Source organism: Notamacropus eugenii, chromosome 1, assembly GCF_028372415.1.
Source record: "Notamacropus eugenii isolate mMacEug1 chromosome 1, mMacEug1.pri_v2, whole genome shotgun sequence".
Lineage (NCBI taxonomy): Eukaryota > Metazoa > Chordata > Mammalia > Diprotodontia > Macropodidae > Notamacropus > Notamacropus eugenii.
This window is the reverse complement of record NC_092872.1, coordinates 558903492-558919408: the sequence shown is the minus strand read 5'-3', so window position 1 is coordinate 558919408 and position 15917 is coordinate 558903492. Positions and strand designations below refer to the sequence as shown.

At 37.9% G+C, this 15917-nt stretch overlaps 1 protein-coding gene across 2 annotated transcripts in view; it reads right to left on the bottom strand.

The window, feature by feature from the left end:
- Window positions 1-15476, bottom strand: part of EIPR1 (EARP complex and GARP complex interacting protein 1) — a 213383-nt gene extending 197907 nt beyond the window's left edge. Inside the window, exons 1-2 of one of the 2 annotated variants that reach the window (XM_072634318.1) lie at window positions 15195-15476; window positions 2487-2570 (exon numbers count right to left, since the gene is read on the bottom strand). In XM_072634318.1, coding sequence (XP_072490419.1) covers window positions 2487-2570; window positions 15195-15236 — 126 coding nt within the window. In that variant the 5' untranslated portion in view covers window positions 15237-15476. The remainder of the gene's footprint in view (window positions 1-2486; window positions 2571-15194) is intronic. The other variant, XM_072634319.1, reaches the window with a different exon arrangement.
- Between the last annotated feature and the right edge of the window lie 441 nt (window positions 15477-15917).

Sequence of the window (15917 nt, the reverse complement as noted above, 5' to 3'; positions counted from 1 at the left end):
ATTTTAGTCTTCAACATTCATTTCCACAAGATTTTGAGTTCCAAATTTTCTCCCCATGTCTTCCTTCCCCCACACCCCAAAATGGCATGCATTCTGATTACACCTTCCCCCAGTCTGCTCTCCCTTTTATCATCCCCCTTATCCTCTGCCCCCTTGCTTTTTTGTGGGGCAAGATAGATTTCTATACCCCACTGCCCGTACATCTTATTTCCCAGTTTATAAGTAAAAAGAATTTTTCACATTCGTTCTTAAAACATTAAGTTCCAGATTCTCTCCCTTCTTCCCTCCCCACACACCTTCATTGAGAAGGTAAGCAATTCAATATACGTTATAAACGCATAGTTATGCAAAACACTTCCATAATAGTCATGTTGTGAAAGATTAACTATATTTCCCTCCTTAGTATTCTGCCCCCCATTTATTCTATTCTCTCCTTTGCCCTGTCCCTTTTCTAAAGTGTTTGCTTCTGGCTACCCCTTCCCCTAATCTTCCCTCCCTTCTGTCATTTCTTTTGAGCTCTGGAATATCATATTCCAAGCCCTTCGATCCCTTAATGTACAAGCTGCTAGATCTTGTGTTATCCTGATTGTGCTTCCACAATACTTGAATTGTTTCCTTCTGGCTGCTTGTAATATTTCTCCTTAACCTGGGGAAACTCTGGAACTTGGCTACAATATTCTTAGGACATTTCCTTTTGGGATCTCTTTCAGGAGGCCATCGGTGGATTCTTTAAATATCTATTTTACCCTATGGTTCTAGAATATCAAGGCAGTTTTCCTTGATAATTTCTGGAAAGATGATTATCTAGACACTTTTTTTTTGATCATGGCTTTCAGGTAGTCCAATAATTTTTAAATTATCTCTCCTGGATCTATTTTCCAGGTCAGTGGTTTTTCCAATGAGGTATTTCACATTGTCTTCTATTTTTTCATCCTTTTGTTTCTCTTTTATAATTTCTTGATTTTTCATAAAGTCATTAGCTTCCATTTGCTCCATTCTAATTTTGAAGGAATTATTTTCTTCAGTGAGCTTTTGGACCTCCTTTTCCATTTGGCCAATTCTTGTCCTCATTGGCTTTTTGGAACTCATCATTTGGGTTAGTCTATTTTTTTAAAGGTGTTATTTTCTTCAATATTTTTGGGGTCTCCTTTAGTAAGCTGTTGACTCATTTTTCATGATTTTCTTGCATCATTATCATTTCTCTTCCCAATTTTTCCTCTACTTCTCTTACTTGATTTTCAAAATCCTTTTTGAGCTCTTCCATGGCCTGCGACCAATTCAGTTTCTCTTGGAGGTTTGTGATATAAGAGATTTGACTTTGTTGTCATCTTATGCTTGTATGCTTTGATCTTCTTTGCCACCAAAGTATGATTCTATAGTCTGAGTATTTTTATACTGTTAGCTCAAATACTTGACTTTCTAACTGTTCATTAAGGTAGGACTCTGCTTCCAGTGTGCAAGGTGTCCTGTCCCAAATTTCAGGGGTTTTGTGCAGCTATTTTCAGAGATGCTTCTAGGGTCCTGTAAATTTTTACTTTTTCCAAGGTGGTATGATTAAAGGAGAGGTGTTTACTTCTTTCCTGGCCTGTCCTCTAGTCTGTGAGTAACCACAAGCATTCTTTTCTGCCTTGGAACTGTTAGGAGGATTCCCTCTCCACTGAAGTCACAAGTTCTGCCACACTAACGCTCCTCACCCCAGGACCAACACCCAGGACTGTGACCCAGATCCAAGCAGGACAAAGCAAGAGAATCCTGCCTCGATGACAGCAAAGTGATCCCTGCAATCTCTTTCTGGTCAGCTGCTCAATCCCCACACTGTCTATTGGTCAGGAGGTCCTGAAACAGCTGCTGTTGCTGCTGCTACCACTGAAGCCACCTCTACCTCTGCCAATCCAGGGCTGAGGCCAGACCACACTCCTCTCTCACCTAGGTCTGAAGGACTTTTCCCACTGACTTTCTATACTGTCTTTGGCAATTATGGAACAAAAAGTCTGGAAAACACCACAGTTGCCAGTGATTTAGTCCCCTGAGGCCTGCTCCAGCACTGTCTGTGCTCTACTCCCAGCCCAATGCAATAGACACTTCCTGTGCACCTTCCAGGCTGTCTTGGGCTAGAGATTTGTTTCACTCTGTCATCTTGTGAGTTCTGCACCTCTAGAATTTAGTCATTTTTTTGCAGGTTTCTGAAGGGGTTTAAAGGAAAGCTTAAACAAGTCCCTGGTTTTACTCCACAATCTTGTCTCCACCCCTGTTACTCCCTTTTTACAGATAAGGAAACTGGAGCAGAAAGATGTTAAGTGAACTTAGGTCTTAGGTCTTCTGACTCCAGGTCTAGTAACACTATCCACAGTAGCCAATGTTATGTTTTATTCATATAACTTTTAAAAAAAGCTCATCCTCAAATGTTACATTGGGGATATAGAAACAAAAAAGTCATATAAGAAAAAGCTTAGTAATTAATATGCATAGATTTCTCAAAAAGTTACCTGATTATCATACTTAAGAGACTGTGTCCCAACCAAAAATCGAATGGCATCTGTTTCTGCAATTTGAGGTGTTAAAGCACGGGCCTGTGAAGGAGGGGGAAAAAAGCAATAAACATTTAAAAAGTTTGATCCAATATATGAAAACCAAAAAGTAAACTTACTAAATTAGATTGGGATAACTCACAGCTTTGTATTGGTTATCAAAGGAGAAAGCCCCTTTATAGTGGCCCTCTTTCATTCTAAAGAATGAAACAATCCCTCAAGTGAGAGATAAATACATATATAAATATATGTATTTATGTATGTATGTATGTAGACTATAAAGTAAATAAATACAAATATATACAAAGTAGTTAAATACAAGATAGTTTTGAAGGGAAGGCACTAGTAGGTGGGGAATACAAAGACAAAAATAAAACAAAATCACTGTCCTTAAGGAACTTACATATTATCAGATGGAATAACAAATACACATATAAGTATGTATAAAATATATACGCAGTAAATACAAGGTAATTTCAGGGGGAGGGAAAATGGAGAACTAGCACCTAGAGAAAAGGTCTCATATAAGATGTTAACATTTGAATTGAGTTTTGAGGACAACTCTAAGGACAACTCAGACCTGACAGAGCAATGAGAATGTGCTCTGCAGACATCTAAGACAGGTAAGTCAGTGCAAAGGCAGTGATGGGAAATGGAGTGTCATGTATGAGCAAAGGCAAGAAGGTCAGTTTGTCTAGACCATGAAATCCATGAACTAAAGTAATAAACTGTAAGTCTGAAAAGGTGAACTAAAGAGTTGTGTAGGGCTTTAAATGACAGAGGAGTTCTTATCTGATCCTAGAGGTAATTAAAAGCCATTGGAACCTACTGAGGAGTGACACTGTTGGAGCTATGACTTAGGAATATCACTCTGGCAGCTCTACAGAGGAGAGATTGAAGAAGGAAGAGATTTGAAACTAGGAGATTTATGTACACGTGTATATGTGTGTATGGTCATAAATATTTATAGAGAAAAACAGATATATATATATATATATGTATATATGCAGTTTCTCCATATGTATGTCCATATATGTGTATATCTCTTTCTACCTATGGGTGTGTGTGTGTGTGTGTGTGTGTGTGTGTGTGTGTGTGTGCACGTGCGCGCTGTTTGTCCTTTGTTTTCAAAGAGGATTAATAACATCATGGGGTGATATCTTCACTGCTGAGTGAACTAGATTTAAGTGAAGCAGAGTTGCACAAAGTCATTGACCTCACTCTCTCTCTTCCTGAGTTATCAAAGTCCAGCAGCAAGACAAAAGTCAAGACAATTGGTGATAGTCCAGGATGCAGTGGATAATCTTGGTGCCTTTGATGTCTGACCAAGTTCTAAGCACTCCAGAACACCTACTTCAGCTGCCTTCATGACTCCTGAAACAAATCATCTGCCCATTAAGCTTGAGGAAGTCTTCACATACTTGGCACAGACATCCCCCTAACTCACCAATGAGTTTGAGGCCTGTCCGTTACACTCAACTTGGTTTAACCTCATTCACCAAGACAGTTTTACTGTGGCTGTGGCCACTGTGCATGCTACATACAGTTTCTTGGAGCTGCAAATGAGAGTTGGGTAAAGGTAGATGAGCAGCCTTGAAAAGGATTTGGCAAGCCCTCACATTAGAGATGCTAGTCCTCCCTGGCATTCCCTATATCAGGTCCTATAAGAATAATGTCAAGACTAGCAATGACTAGAAAACTGAAACTTGTTATCAGTATAAAGAAAAATGAAAAAGATGATTTCTAAAGACTACTTTGAGATCCAGAGGAAAATAAATGGGGAGAAAAGTTATTTGTATTAAACAAGATCATGCTAACAGTCAATAGAGACAAACAATTTTGTTTCAATTTATTCTTCCAGAGATAACTAATTTTAGACAAGGAAGCATGAAAGAAAAATGGTTAATGGTAATTAAAATACAAGATGAATAAATGAGTTAAGGTGGATGGACTCTAAGGTCACCTTTATCTCATAGATTGTGACTGGTCATTTTGGTCTATACAGCATATAAGTAAATTATATTACCCATTCATTGAAGGACTTGTCCTGAGTACTAAACATTTAAATAATTTTAAAATAATCAACGAATTTTAGAAATGGAAGATGCTTTTGAGATCACCTACTTCAAGTACCTTTATCAATCAGTCAAGCACTTATTGAGTGCATCCTATGTGCCCCTCACTGTATTGAACCAGTAAAACAAAAGTGCACAATAAAAAATGCCTACATGCAAAGAGCTTGTTGTTGTTTGTCCTTCATTTTCAAAGAAGAACATGACATCAGAGAAATGATGACATGATGTGCACTTGACTTTGTTTTGAGGAAGGGAGGGTTGTACAAGGTCACCAGCTTCACTTTCTCCTCCTGAGCCATCTGGATCCAGTGACCATATATTCATTAGGATGACTGGAGATGGTCCAGGATGCAATGGGAGACCTTGACCTTTTTAGGTTAGGCCTTTTCACAGACTCACTTAGAGGGAGGTAATGGCCATTAAGTTAATAGGCCTTTTCAAGAAATAGTCAGGGAATGACCCTTTTAATGAGCAAAAGAAAAAATAACTAAATAACTGTTAGTATTGAGAATCCCTGTAAGCCAGCCATTAAATGGAGCTTGGGCAGGGATCTATTGTTGTGCAACCTATGGGCTTCAGAGTACATTGAGTTTAAGGTTTTGGGAAAAGGAAGGAAGAAAGGAAGGAAGGAAGGAAGGAAGGAAGGAAGGAAGGAAGGAAGGAAGGAAGGAAGGAAGGGAGGAAGAAAGGGAGATGGGCTTGTAATCAGGAAAGCCTGAATTCAAATCCAGCCTTAGACACCAGCCACATGACCAAGGGCCTGTCACTTAGTTTTTGCCTACCTCAGTTTTCTCAACTTAAAATGGGAATAATAATAGCTTCTACCTCAAAGCTGTTGTGAAAATCAAACAAGAATATTTGCAAAGCACTTTAACAGTGAGTGGTGCAGAGTACGTACTTAATAAATGCTTATTTCCTCTTATCTTTCCCTTAATACACATCTTTTGCTTCCAAGTCCAACATTCTTTCATTGTGAAATACTTCCTTCCATTGTGTTGGACCACAGCAACACAATAAATCATCTTCAAAGACATGGAGGATTTCCGTTTACATTACTAGAGGATATATTCAAAGAGATGAAATCCCAGATACTGAAACTACTGAAATACTATTTATGGCACTTAAGAATTACATAAGTTTAAATTATTTGGGTACCACTCTGGACCTTACTTTATTTATTTGTAAAATAAGAAATTTGGTTTTAGCTATAAGGTTTATCTGTAAAACATTATGATTCTATGATGGGAGTAAAATTACTGTCATTCAAGAATTCCTGTGTAAGACATGGCTTCCACACTTACAAAGCTTACATTCTTTTTGGAGAAACAAGCCATAAAGCCATGAAACAGAAAACAATACAAGAGAGCATATGATCAACTGCCAAACCTTGCTGGTATAGACAATAATTGCTACAATTTAACTTTTATCAAAAACCAAGGATAAATCAAATGCTACACAGAATACAGGATTTAATGCCATCATTACAAAATAGAAGAAAACCAAAAATAGGCAAATTGTACCAGCAGTTATTATACTTAAAGAGAGGCACAATCCTGGAGACAGAAACTAGTTGAGTGTATATAATAAATTGGTATTTTCATTTACTGAAACCTAAATCAATTTATAGAGCCATGAATTACCTACCTAGAGAAAAATAACAGCATGCATGAGGGAAAATTGTCTACTATATTATCTATTTTGAAGCTTGTAAAGCTGCCACAATTTTAGGAGAAGCACTACAAATTTGGAATGATCAGTCCTCATCTCACACAAATAAGAAAAATATTTGCTTTTAAAAAAATGGAGGATAATCATCATCAGCCTAATGAAGGGTCTAAGATTATGGAAAGGAACATGGCACAGTATAGTGAAAAAAATGAAGGATTTGGAAACAGAGAAGGCACTAGTGAATCTCAGATCTGCTTCTACCTGTGCAGTCTCAGGCAAATCACTTAACCTTTCCACATACACAAAATTAGGAAGTTGGAGTAAATGGCTTCTAAGAACCTTTCCAACTCTATATGTTACTGTGAGATTGGCAATAAGATACACCCTTTAAAATCCCACAAAAATTTAAGAACTTCCATTATTATGTAAAAATTACCAAAAAAACACCACAATTCTCAGCAGACCTATGTTTCTCTTTGTATATAGGACTGAATGTCAAAAACTATTTTTTACTTCACAATAATAATATTAATAATAGCTAGCATTTATATACTGCTCTAAGGTTTGCAAAGTTCCTTACTTATGTTAACTCATTTGATCCTAATTAACAACCCCGTATGACAGGTGTTGATATAATGCTCATTTTAACAAATGAGGAAACTTGACTAGGGTCACACAGCTAATAAATGTCTGAAGCAGGATTTGAACTTACTAAGTCCTGTGCTCTATCAATTGTGCCACCTAGCTTCTTCTCTTCTATGAAGATACTCCCTCCAACAATGCATATATACATATATATACAGAGAGAGAGAGAGAGAAAATCTTTCCCATTCCTATACTATTCTAATCAACATACTCCAGAAACCTACCACAGAGGATTTAATCGACTGAGACTTTCTGCAAGGTCTTGTAACATTCCATGAGAACAATGTCAACACTTAGACTATCCATCTGTGCATATAAAAAAAAGTGGGGCCTTTTTTGGTTTAGGGTTTTTTTTTTAACTGATGTTTTGCCCTACTTCCAGTCATAATAAAGCTTTGTGATGTTTTAGTCACTTCCTACAAAAATCAGCGTAAGTAATGGAATATCATTGTGCTATAAGAAACAATGCAAAGGGAGAATTCCGAGCAACATAGGAAACCTTATATGAATTCATGTGGAGTGAAGTAAGCAGAACCTAGAAAACAATGTGGAAAATGAATATTAAATGTACCCAAAACAACACAGAAAGACAGATGAACGCTAATCAATTATGGCTGACATTAGCATCAGAGAACAAATGATGAAACAGATTTCTTTCTCTCTATAGAAAGGTGGGAGGACTAAAGGGATCAGATGTGGTCATTATGCTGGTTGGTTTTGTTTAACTCTTTTTCTTTATTACAGAGAGGGTTCATAGTAGCAAAGACTGAGAGCAAAAAGGGAACTTTAAAGTAATCAAATTCAACTTTTCTTTTACAGATAGGCTAATGGAGGTCCAGAAAAATTAAAGAACTTTAATCCAGGATCACAGAGCAAATTTGTGTCTCAGGCAGGATTCAAATTCAGGTCTTCCTGACTCCAAATCTAACATTCTATCTACTATACCAAACTTCAAACAGGGGACAGTCTATCAAGAAATTGATATACTGTAAAAAATAAAAGGCATGGATCAAATTTTTGGATAAATTGTAGGATGGCTGACAAGATGAGCTTTACATTTACATAAAGGAGAAAACATACTTTATTCTGTTATTGCTTGTTATAGTTTCCCAAGTTTCATTCAAAATAGAGATATGTAGAATTTTCTTCATGGAGTCATCAGAGTCCTGACATTCTATGTATCAGGAGCTAAAAACTACGGATATTAAAATATCTGGATAACAGTCAAAAATTATTAATAAATTATTCAAAAGTTATGATACTTCACCTATGAAGGACAATAATTTATTAGCTAATTTTAAATCCCTTACACTTTGATTATAGGTACTGACCTGGATTAGGTATCTACTATGAAATCTAAGCAACACTTAAGGAAGGCAAAAATATTACATTTAATCATGAGCTTTAATGATTTAATCACAAATATTTAAACTTCACAACAGATTTCAACCAAACTCGATTACTGTTACACACTATCACCTACTCACCCCAAACAGATTTTATACTCTTCTAGTTCTGTGACTTTGTTCGTAATAGTTCTCTACCCCATGCAGGGCTTTATATAAAAATCATCTCCTATCTATCAGTCCTAAAATCTATGGCCATATTCTGCCCAGAGGTGCCACTTAATGCATGTTTATTTAATACAAGAAAGAACTGTAACCAATATTCTAAAGATAAGATTTATTCTTTCTTGCTAACGAGGTGTGTAGATTACATCTAATTTGGTACCAGGAACCTAAAAAGCTTCTTCTATAAATCATTAAGAAAGAAAATTGTCAGATTAATTTTCCTATAAAATCTGAAGCCAATGTTTCTTACAGACAATTTTCTCCCAAAGAATACACAAATCATAACGTTGATAGGACAGGAGAGATCAAGCCACAGGGATTCTTTAAGGAAAGTATAATCTTAATAAGATCAGAGGATCATGTATTTAGAATTGGAAAGGGATCTTAGCAACCGTCTAACCCACCTCCTTCATTTTACAGGTGAGATAACTGAGACCCAATGAGGTTAAGTGATTTGCAAATGAGATAGGATATAAATTCAAGTCTTCCTAACCACAAGTTCAGTACTCTATCCACCATAGCACAATGATCAAATTAAGCTTCAGAGTTTTAACATTTGTAAAATTGGTCCCAGAACTGCTGATAAAGAACACTACTGACCTCTTAAAAGTGAAATTATAGGATAAATACGTAAAAGGAGACATATTTTTAGGCATAACTAATAAGGGAATTTGTATTGCTTGATGCTACATATATGTAAAAAAGGGTTTTGTTTTTTATTCTTTTTTTTTTCAGTAGGGAAGGGAAGGGGGAAAATGCTTGTTAATGAAAAAATAATCATTTTTCAAAAATGTTTCCTGGATGCTTACTCTTTTTTTTTCAAATTGATACGTCCTTTCCATAACCAAAAAGAAAAAAATAAGGCCTAGATTTTGAGTAAGTTACCCCAAAATTGAAACATTTAAGATACTATCCCATTAGAGGTCCATTTAAAACTTTTAAAAAACACTTTTCTACCATGCTTTACATTTTTTGGATGCTTTTTTACAACCATTATACTTGATCTTTAAAACTCTAAAGAAGATTGTAATCTAAGGTGAATTGTTTAGGAATTCAATTTAATTCAACAAGCATTTACTTAGGGGTCACTTAATAAGAAAGGCAGATCCCTACATGATTCTTGCCCTCAAGAAGTTTACAACCTAGTAGAGGACATTTCATTGGCATGTACAAAAATAACTATAATGTAAACTAAAACCTGAATACACAATTGAGACAAGAAAGAAACTATCAGAAAAACTCTATTACAGAGAAGAAAAAATTTTGGACAGTATAGGATTTATAAACACAATCAATCTGATTATTCCTTACAGGTGGTAAAATTAAGGACAGAGAATATTAGATCCACAAAAATTTATTAATCACCTAAGATGTGCTATCTTTCCTAGTCACTGGGGATAGGAAGACAAAAATGAAAGTCTCTGCCCTCGAAGAGCTTGCATTCTAATGGGAAAAGCAATGCACATATACATAGCTATATATAAAACTACATACAAAGCAAATATAAGCCAACCTTGGCAGGGAGAAGAAAAAAAAGAAAAGGTTGGCAAAAATGAATCGAGGAGTAGAGGTAGAAGACACAGCTCAAAGACCAAGAAAGACCTCATTCTAAAGTATCACTTAAGTTGAATCTTGAAGGAAACCAGGGATTCTAAAATGCAGGAGGTAAAGAGGGAGAACATTCAAGGCAAGGGAAACAGCCCGTATAGGACAGAGATCCTGAAGATAAGAGTTTCGTGATTTGGAACACCAAAAAGGCCAAAATAACTAGAACACGGAATGCATGAAAGGGATTAACATATAAGGCTGGAGATGCAGGATGGATCCAGGTCCTGGAAACCACTGAGTTAATTAAAACCAGCTACGTTTATACTTGATCCTAGAAACAACAGAAACCAATTAGAAGCTATTGAGTAGGATGATTTGGTCAGATACGCCTTTTAAGAAAATAACCTTCACAGCTATATAGATTCAATGGGATGAAGAGACTTGAAGCCGGAAGACTGATGAGGAAAGTAACACAATAGCATGCACTCTCTTGCTGATCTTGTCAACCCGTGGCTTCCACTATCCTCTAAAAGGTGGTAAAGATGGTGTGTATAGTAATGGAAAGAATCCTGGAAATGAAGTCATAGGATTTGCTTATAGTCATTGCTTTGATAAAAAAAGATGCACAATCTTTTAAAAGTATCAGTGAATTTAGAGTAGCCTTTCATCATTACTTATTTTCTCAATCACTGAATACTGTGGGAAGTCACTAAACTTCCCTGGGCCTCAGTTTCTTCACTTCTAAAATGAGAGGATTGGATTGGATGACCGTCAAAGTTCCTCCCAACTGTAAAATTCAAAATATGTTTTTTAAAGAACTGCCCAGTACCCAAAATCTGCCTTTTTCTTCAACCCTTGGCCTTTAATCCTAAAGCACACAGGACCATCATTTTGCATATGATAACTTGCTGTCATTATTCTCTAATTCTACGGCATAAGTCTTTTCTCCCCAATTACACTGTAAATTCCTCAAGGGCAGGAAGTCTCATTACATTTCTCTTGTATCCTTGCCAGTTGACAGACTGATAAATAACTTACCAGTTGACAGACTGATGTGACCATAAAGGCCAAGACAGGAGAGGTCACAGGGAGAGGGAAACTGCTTTCACCTGCCTTTTAACAGCTCCTTAACATATTTCCCTCCCCAAACCCTGTCAGTCTGAACATCACTATGGTTAACTTAAGGTTTACTTAGCATTTATTTTTTAAAACTTGGTGTATACTACATGTTACTTTCACCCACCACTCACCCCCATAAAGTACAACAAGTTCCTTAAAAGCAGACCCTTTCATTTCTTTGTATCCACACCACTTAGCACTGTGCCCAGCACTTTATAAATTCTTGCTAATTGACGAGCTATAAAGCAAACTTGGCTTGGTAGTCACTCATAGGAGGAAGGCAGAGTAAGGAACTGTAGGAGATCAGAGGGCTGGATGAGATCAGCCAAGGGCTGGTTTGGTACTGGCATGGCTTTAAACAGAATCAAATTGTAGGACAAAAACAAAACAAAGCAGAAGTCACACTAATTTGTTGATATCAAACCAAATCTTGACTTTATTTTAATGAAATGGAACCAAAAAAATTTTTTTCTTTTAATTTCAGTTTGAACTGGAACCAAAGCTAAATGATTTCTAATCAGAACCAGTACAAAACAGGGCTAACAAAATAGTCCCTGAATCTAACACTTCATCAGGTGTCTTGGGGAACTGAAATACCAAAGTCTAGGATGAGCTATGGGGAGTAGCTTATTTTTTCATCAAACTCTATTATGATTTCCTTTGACAGTCCCAGAAAATAACTTACATTAATTAAACAAGTTCAAAAGGCATCTATCAAGCTGTGAACAACAACAGTAAAATATGAGCAATTTTACTAAAACTAATAATTATGATCATCATGTGTTTGTGCTTCCTAACTACTTATAATGTCTTCTTCCTTTTTGTATCATGAAAGGTCATGGCCCTGACTCAGTACTTGTCAGCTAACAGCCTTTAAAGGCAAAAGCAGCATCCTCAAACTTAAGGAAGTTCTTCAAGGTCACTAATAAACTTATTAGTGCCAAGTTATGTAAAACAGCATGTAAAACTTGCTTTTGCTTGACACCAAAAAGCAAAAGCAATGGGTAGAAGTTGCATAAAGGTAAATATCAAGTTGGTATCACAAAAAATGTCTAAAAATTAGACCCATCCAAAAGTGGAATGGATTGCCTTTCAAGGTAGTAGATTCCTTCTCCCTCGAGGTATTCAAGAAAAAGCTGGATGACCCCTTGTCAAGCATGTCATAGAAGGAATTCTTAATCTAGGTGCAGGATCTACTAAATGGCCTCTGAGGTCCTGTCTGCCTCTGAGATTCCACAAAATCCAAAGGCCTTATTTCAATCCTTATCCTTGACTTTACATCATTTTACATTGTGAACTACCTCCTCCTGAGAAAACCTCTTTCCTTCTTTGGCATCTGTAACACCATGTTCTCATTGTTAGCCTCTAAAGAATGTAAATGCATCTTTGCTGTTTCTACCACTATTCCCCTCATTATTCTTCTGTCCCTTAAACAAAAGTGTTCCCCAAACTCTGTCCGTGGCTCTTTCCTCTTCTCTCTCTCCATAGACTCTCCTTTGGCAGCCTTGTTCAAATCTATATTATCACATTTATCACATTTATGACTGAATTCCAAATCTGTTTTTCCACACTTGAGACTTTTCTTCACAATTTCAAGTAACTATTTCCTAATTCTTGATCATTATTTCTACCTTGATGCCCCAATGACACCTCAAACTCAACATGTAAACACATCAAAAGATTGAATTTCATCATTAATCTACACCAGGGGTGGGGAATCTGTGACCATGAGGCCACATGTGGCCCTCTAAGTCCTTAGGTGTGGCCTTTTGACTGAGTCCAAATTTTACAGAACAAATCCTTTTATTAAGGGGATTTGTTCTGTGAAGTTTGGATTCAGTCAAAGGGCCACACCTGAGGACTTAGAGGGCCACATGTAGCCTCAAAGTCACAGGTTCCCCGCCCCTAATCCATACTCTCCCTCTTACTAAAACAAAGACTAAAATATCTGTCATGCTTCAAGTGGACATATATAATGCCAGAAAATTTTCTTAAAAAGGATAAAAGAGAATTGTCAAGCTTCAGGGTGATGCAGTGTGAAAACAACAGATAAGGCCTTGAAGGAGTATTCCACAGAAATGAGACAAAACTAAGAGTAATTTCACTAAGTCAATAAGAATTCATTAGGAGATACTATGTGCCAAACACTGTGGTAGACACTGGGAATACAAAGATAAAAAGGAAAGAGCACTTGACCTCAAGGAGCTTACATCCTATTGGAAAAGTCAACATGTATTATACAGCCAAACACACACACACACACACACACACACACACACACACACACAGAATAAATGCAAGGTAGTTTAGGGAGGACTGGCACTAGAAGCTGGGGGAATTGAGAAAGTGTTCATGTAGAAAGTGTTTGAGCGGAATCTTCAAGGAAATAAAAGACTTTAAAAGGCAGAGGAGAAAAAAAAAAGTGTATTCCAAGCATGGCAGATGGTCAGGGCAGACACAGAGATTGAAGATGGGGGATGGAATATCATGAAGGCCAGTTTGGCTGGAACACAGGATGAAGGAAGGATAATCATGTTGGAAAAATAGTTGGAAAGTAATGTTGGAAACCTGGAACAAGATTATAAAAGGCTTTAAATGCCAAAAGAAGGAGCCTATATTTCACCTTAGAAGCATTATATCTACTTGAATTTATTGAGTAGGAGAATAACATTGTTAGACCCGAGATTAAGGAAAATCACTTAGAGGATGAATTGGAGTGGGGAAAGAGTCTTGAGACATGGAGACTAATTAAAAGGCTATTTCAACAGTCCTAGCAAGTGGTGTTGAGGGCCTGATCTAACGTGGTATAGATGGTATAGATGATAAAAAATAGTCAAATATAACATGTTCCACAGGGACCCAACACGGTAAAAAAAGAACTAACCGAGTCTAGGTGCTAAGGGCAATGAGAATTTAATGAAAGAGGGGTTAAAAAGTGGTAAAAATAATAGTAGTAATAATAATAACAGCTGACATATATTGCATTAAGGCTTACAAAATGCTTCATATACATGAGATCTCATCCATGATCCTCATAACAGTCCTACGAGGTAGACTGGATATATGATTCCCATTTTATAAACAAAAATCTCAGTCTCAGAGAGGTTAAGTGACTTGCCCAGACTCTCAGACATTAAGTGTCAAAGGTAAAATATGAATCCAGGATAGCCTTTATGTCCAGCATGATTTCTACTACCCTATGAAGGTGTTGTAGAGAAATCAAGAAGTAGGAGAACTTAGATAAGGCCACTGGATTGTAGCTGGGTGAACTTCAGCAGGATACATCACATCTCTGAGACTGTTTTCTCATCTTTAAGGAAGGAATAGTAACAATTAAGAGGCAGTTTGTAATAGGTGATTGAAAGCGGGCCTCCAATACCTGGGTCCAAGTACAGACTGACTGAGCCATCCTGGGCAAGCGCTCTACACAAAACTTGCTAAGACTAATGGCAGAGAAAATGCCAGCCTACACTGTTAGAGGCTGTTCTCTCATCTGGGAATTCCCTACATCGACTGTTTAAACAGTCCCTGTCTCTACCAATACTTACAATACCTGAAAGAACTCTGGTGTTCAGTTACACTGGGATCCAAATCCCAGTCTGGACCTCAATTTCCTCATCTGTGAAATGAATAGGGTGGACTGGATGACTTCTAATGACCCAGGTTTAGATCTATGCTCCTGCCTCAACAACAGGGAGGAAAGCGCTCTGCCAATATTAAGGAGCTTCGGAAAGGGGAGGTGTTATGATCACCGTCCTCAGTACTGCGGGGAGAAGAGGTTAAAGCCCTTTCTCTGTCTAAATCTCAGTTTCACAGTCTGGATAATGGGAATGGGGGTGGGGGGTGGAGTGGATGGTCCCTAAGACCCCTCCAAGCTAGAACATTCTGAGCATCAGATTCCTCCGTCCTGGAGACAGGTGGGTCTGGAGCCCAGGGTGATTTCCAGTGTTTTCCCGGTAATCCCGGGGGATCCACCTGGCCTGTCACCTGCGCTGGACGTGACCCGCCTTCCCTCCAATCCTTCCTCTCAAATGACTCACCTGGAACTCCAGCCCATAGATCACGGGGGCATCGTCCTCCATGGCCCTCCCGAACCGGACACCTGCGGCCACTCCTCAAGCAGCGTCAGGACGTCCCCAGAGCGTCACTCGTTCCAGGTCATTCCCTTCCCAGCTCTCCCCCCACCTCAGGCAAACGCAGAGCCCCAGCTGGGTTAATTTTGGCCCCCGTCGGTGCCCGTTGCCTCTCGCTTCCGGTATAGTCAGTGTCTGGTGTTTCCATGGCTTCCGAGCGGCAGCCAATAAGAAACCCGGACACTGTGCGCATGCGTACGTGACTGCGTGGTGCGTGCATGCGCTTTCTGGTTGCGTAACCCGGCATTCCGAGGGGTTCTCTGCACTGACTCATTTATTCATTCATTCAATAAACATTTATTAAGCGTCTGCTATGTGCCAGGCACTGCGTTAAGCTCTGGGTATACTGAAAAGAGACAAATGACGAGTCCCTGCCTTCAAGGAGCTTGCAGGAGATAATATGCAAACAATTGTTTACAAAACAAGCTATATATATACATACATATATATACACACGTACACATATATGTATATATACACATGTGTGTTTACACATATGTGTGTACGTGTGTGTACATATATATATGATAAATAGGAAATAATTAACAAAGGGAGGGTACTGGAATGAAGAGGAGCTGGGGAAGCTTTCCTGTAGATCTTCCTGTAGATTTTAGTTGGGGACTTAAAGGA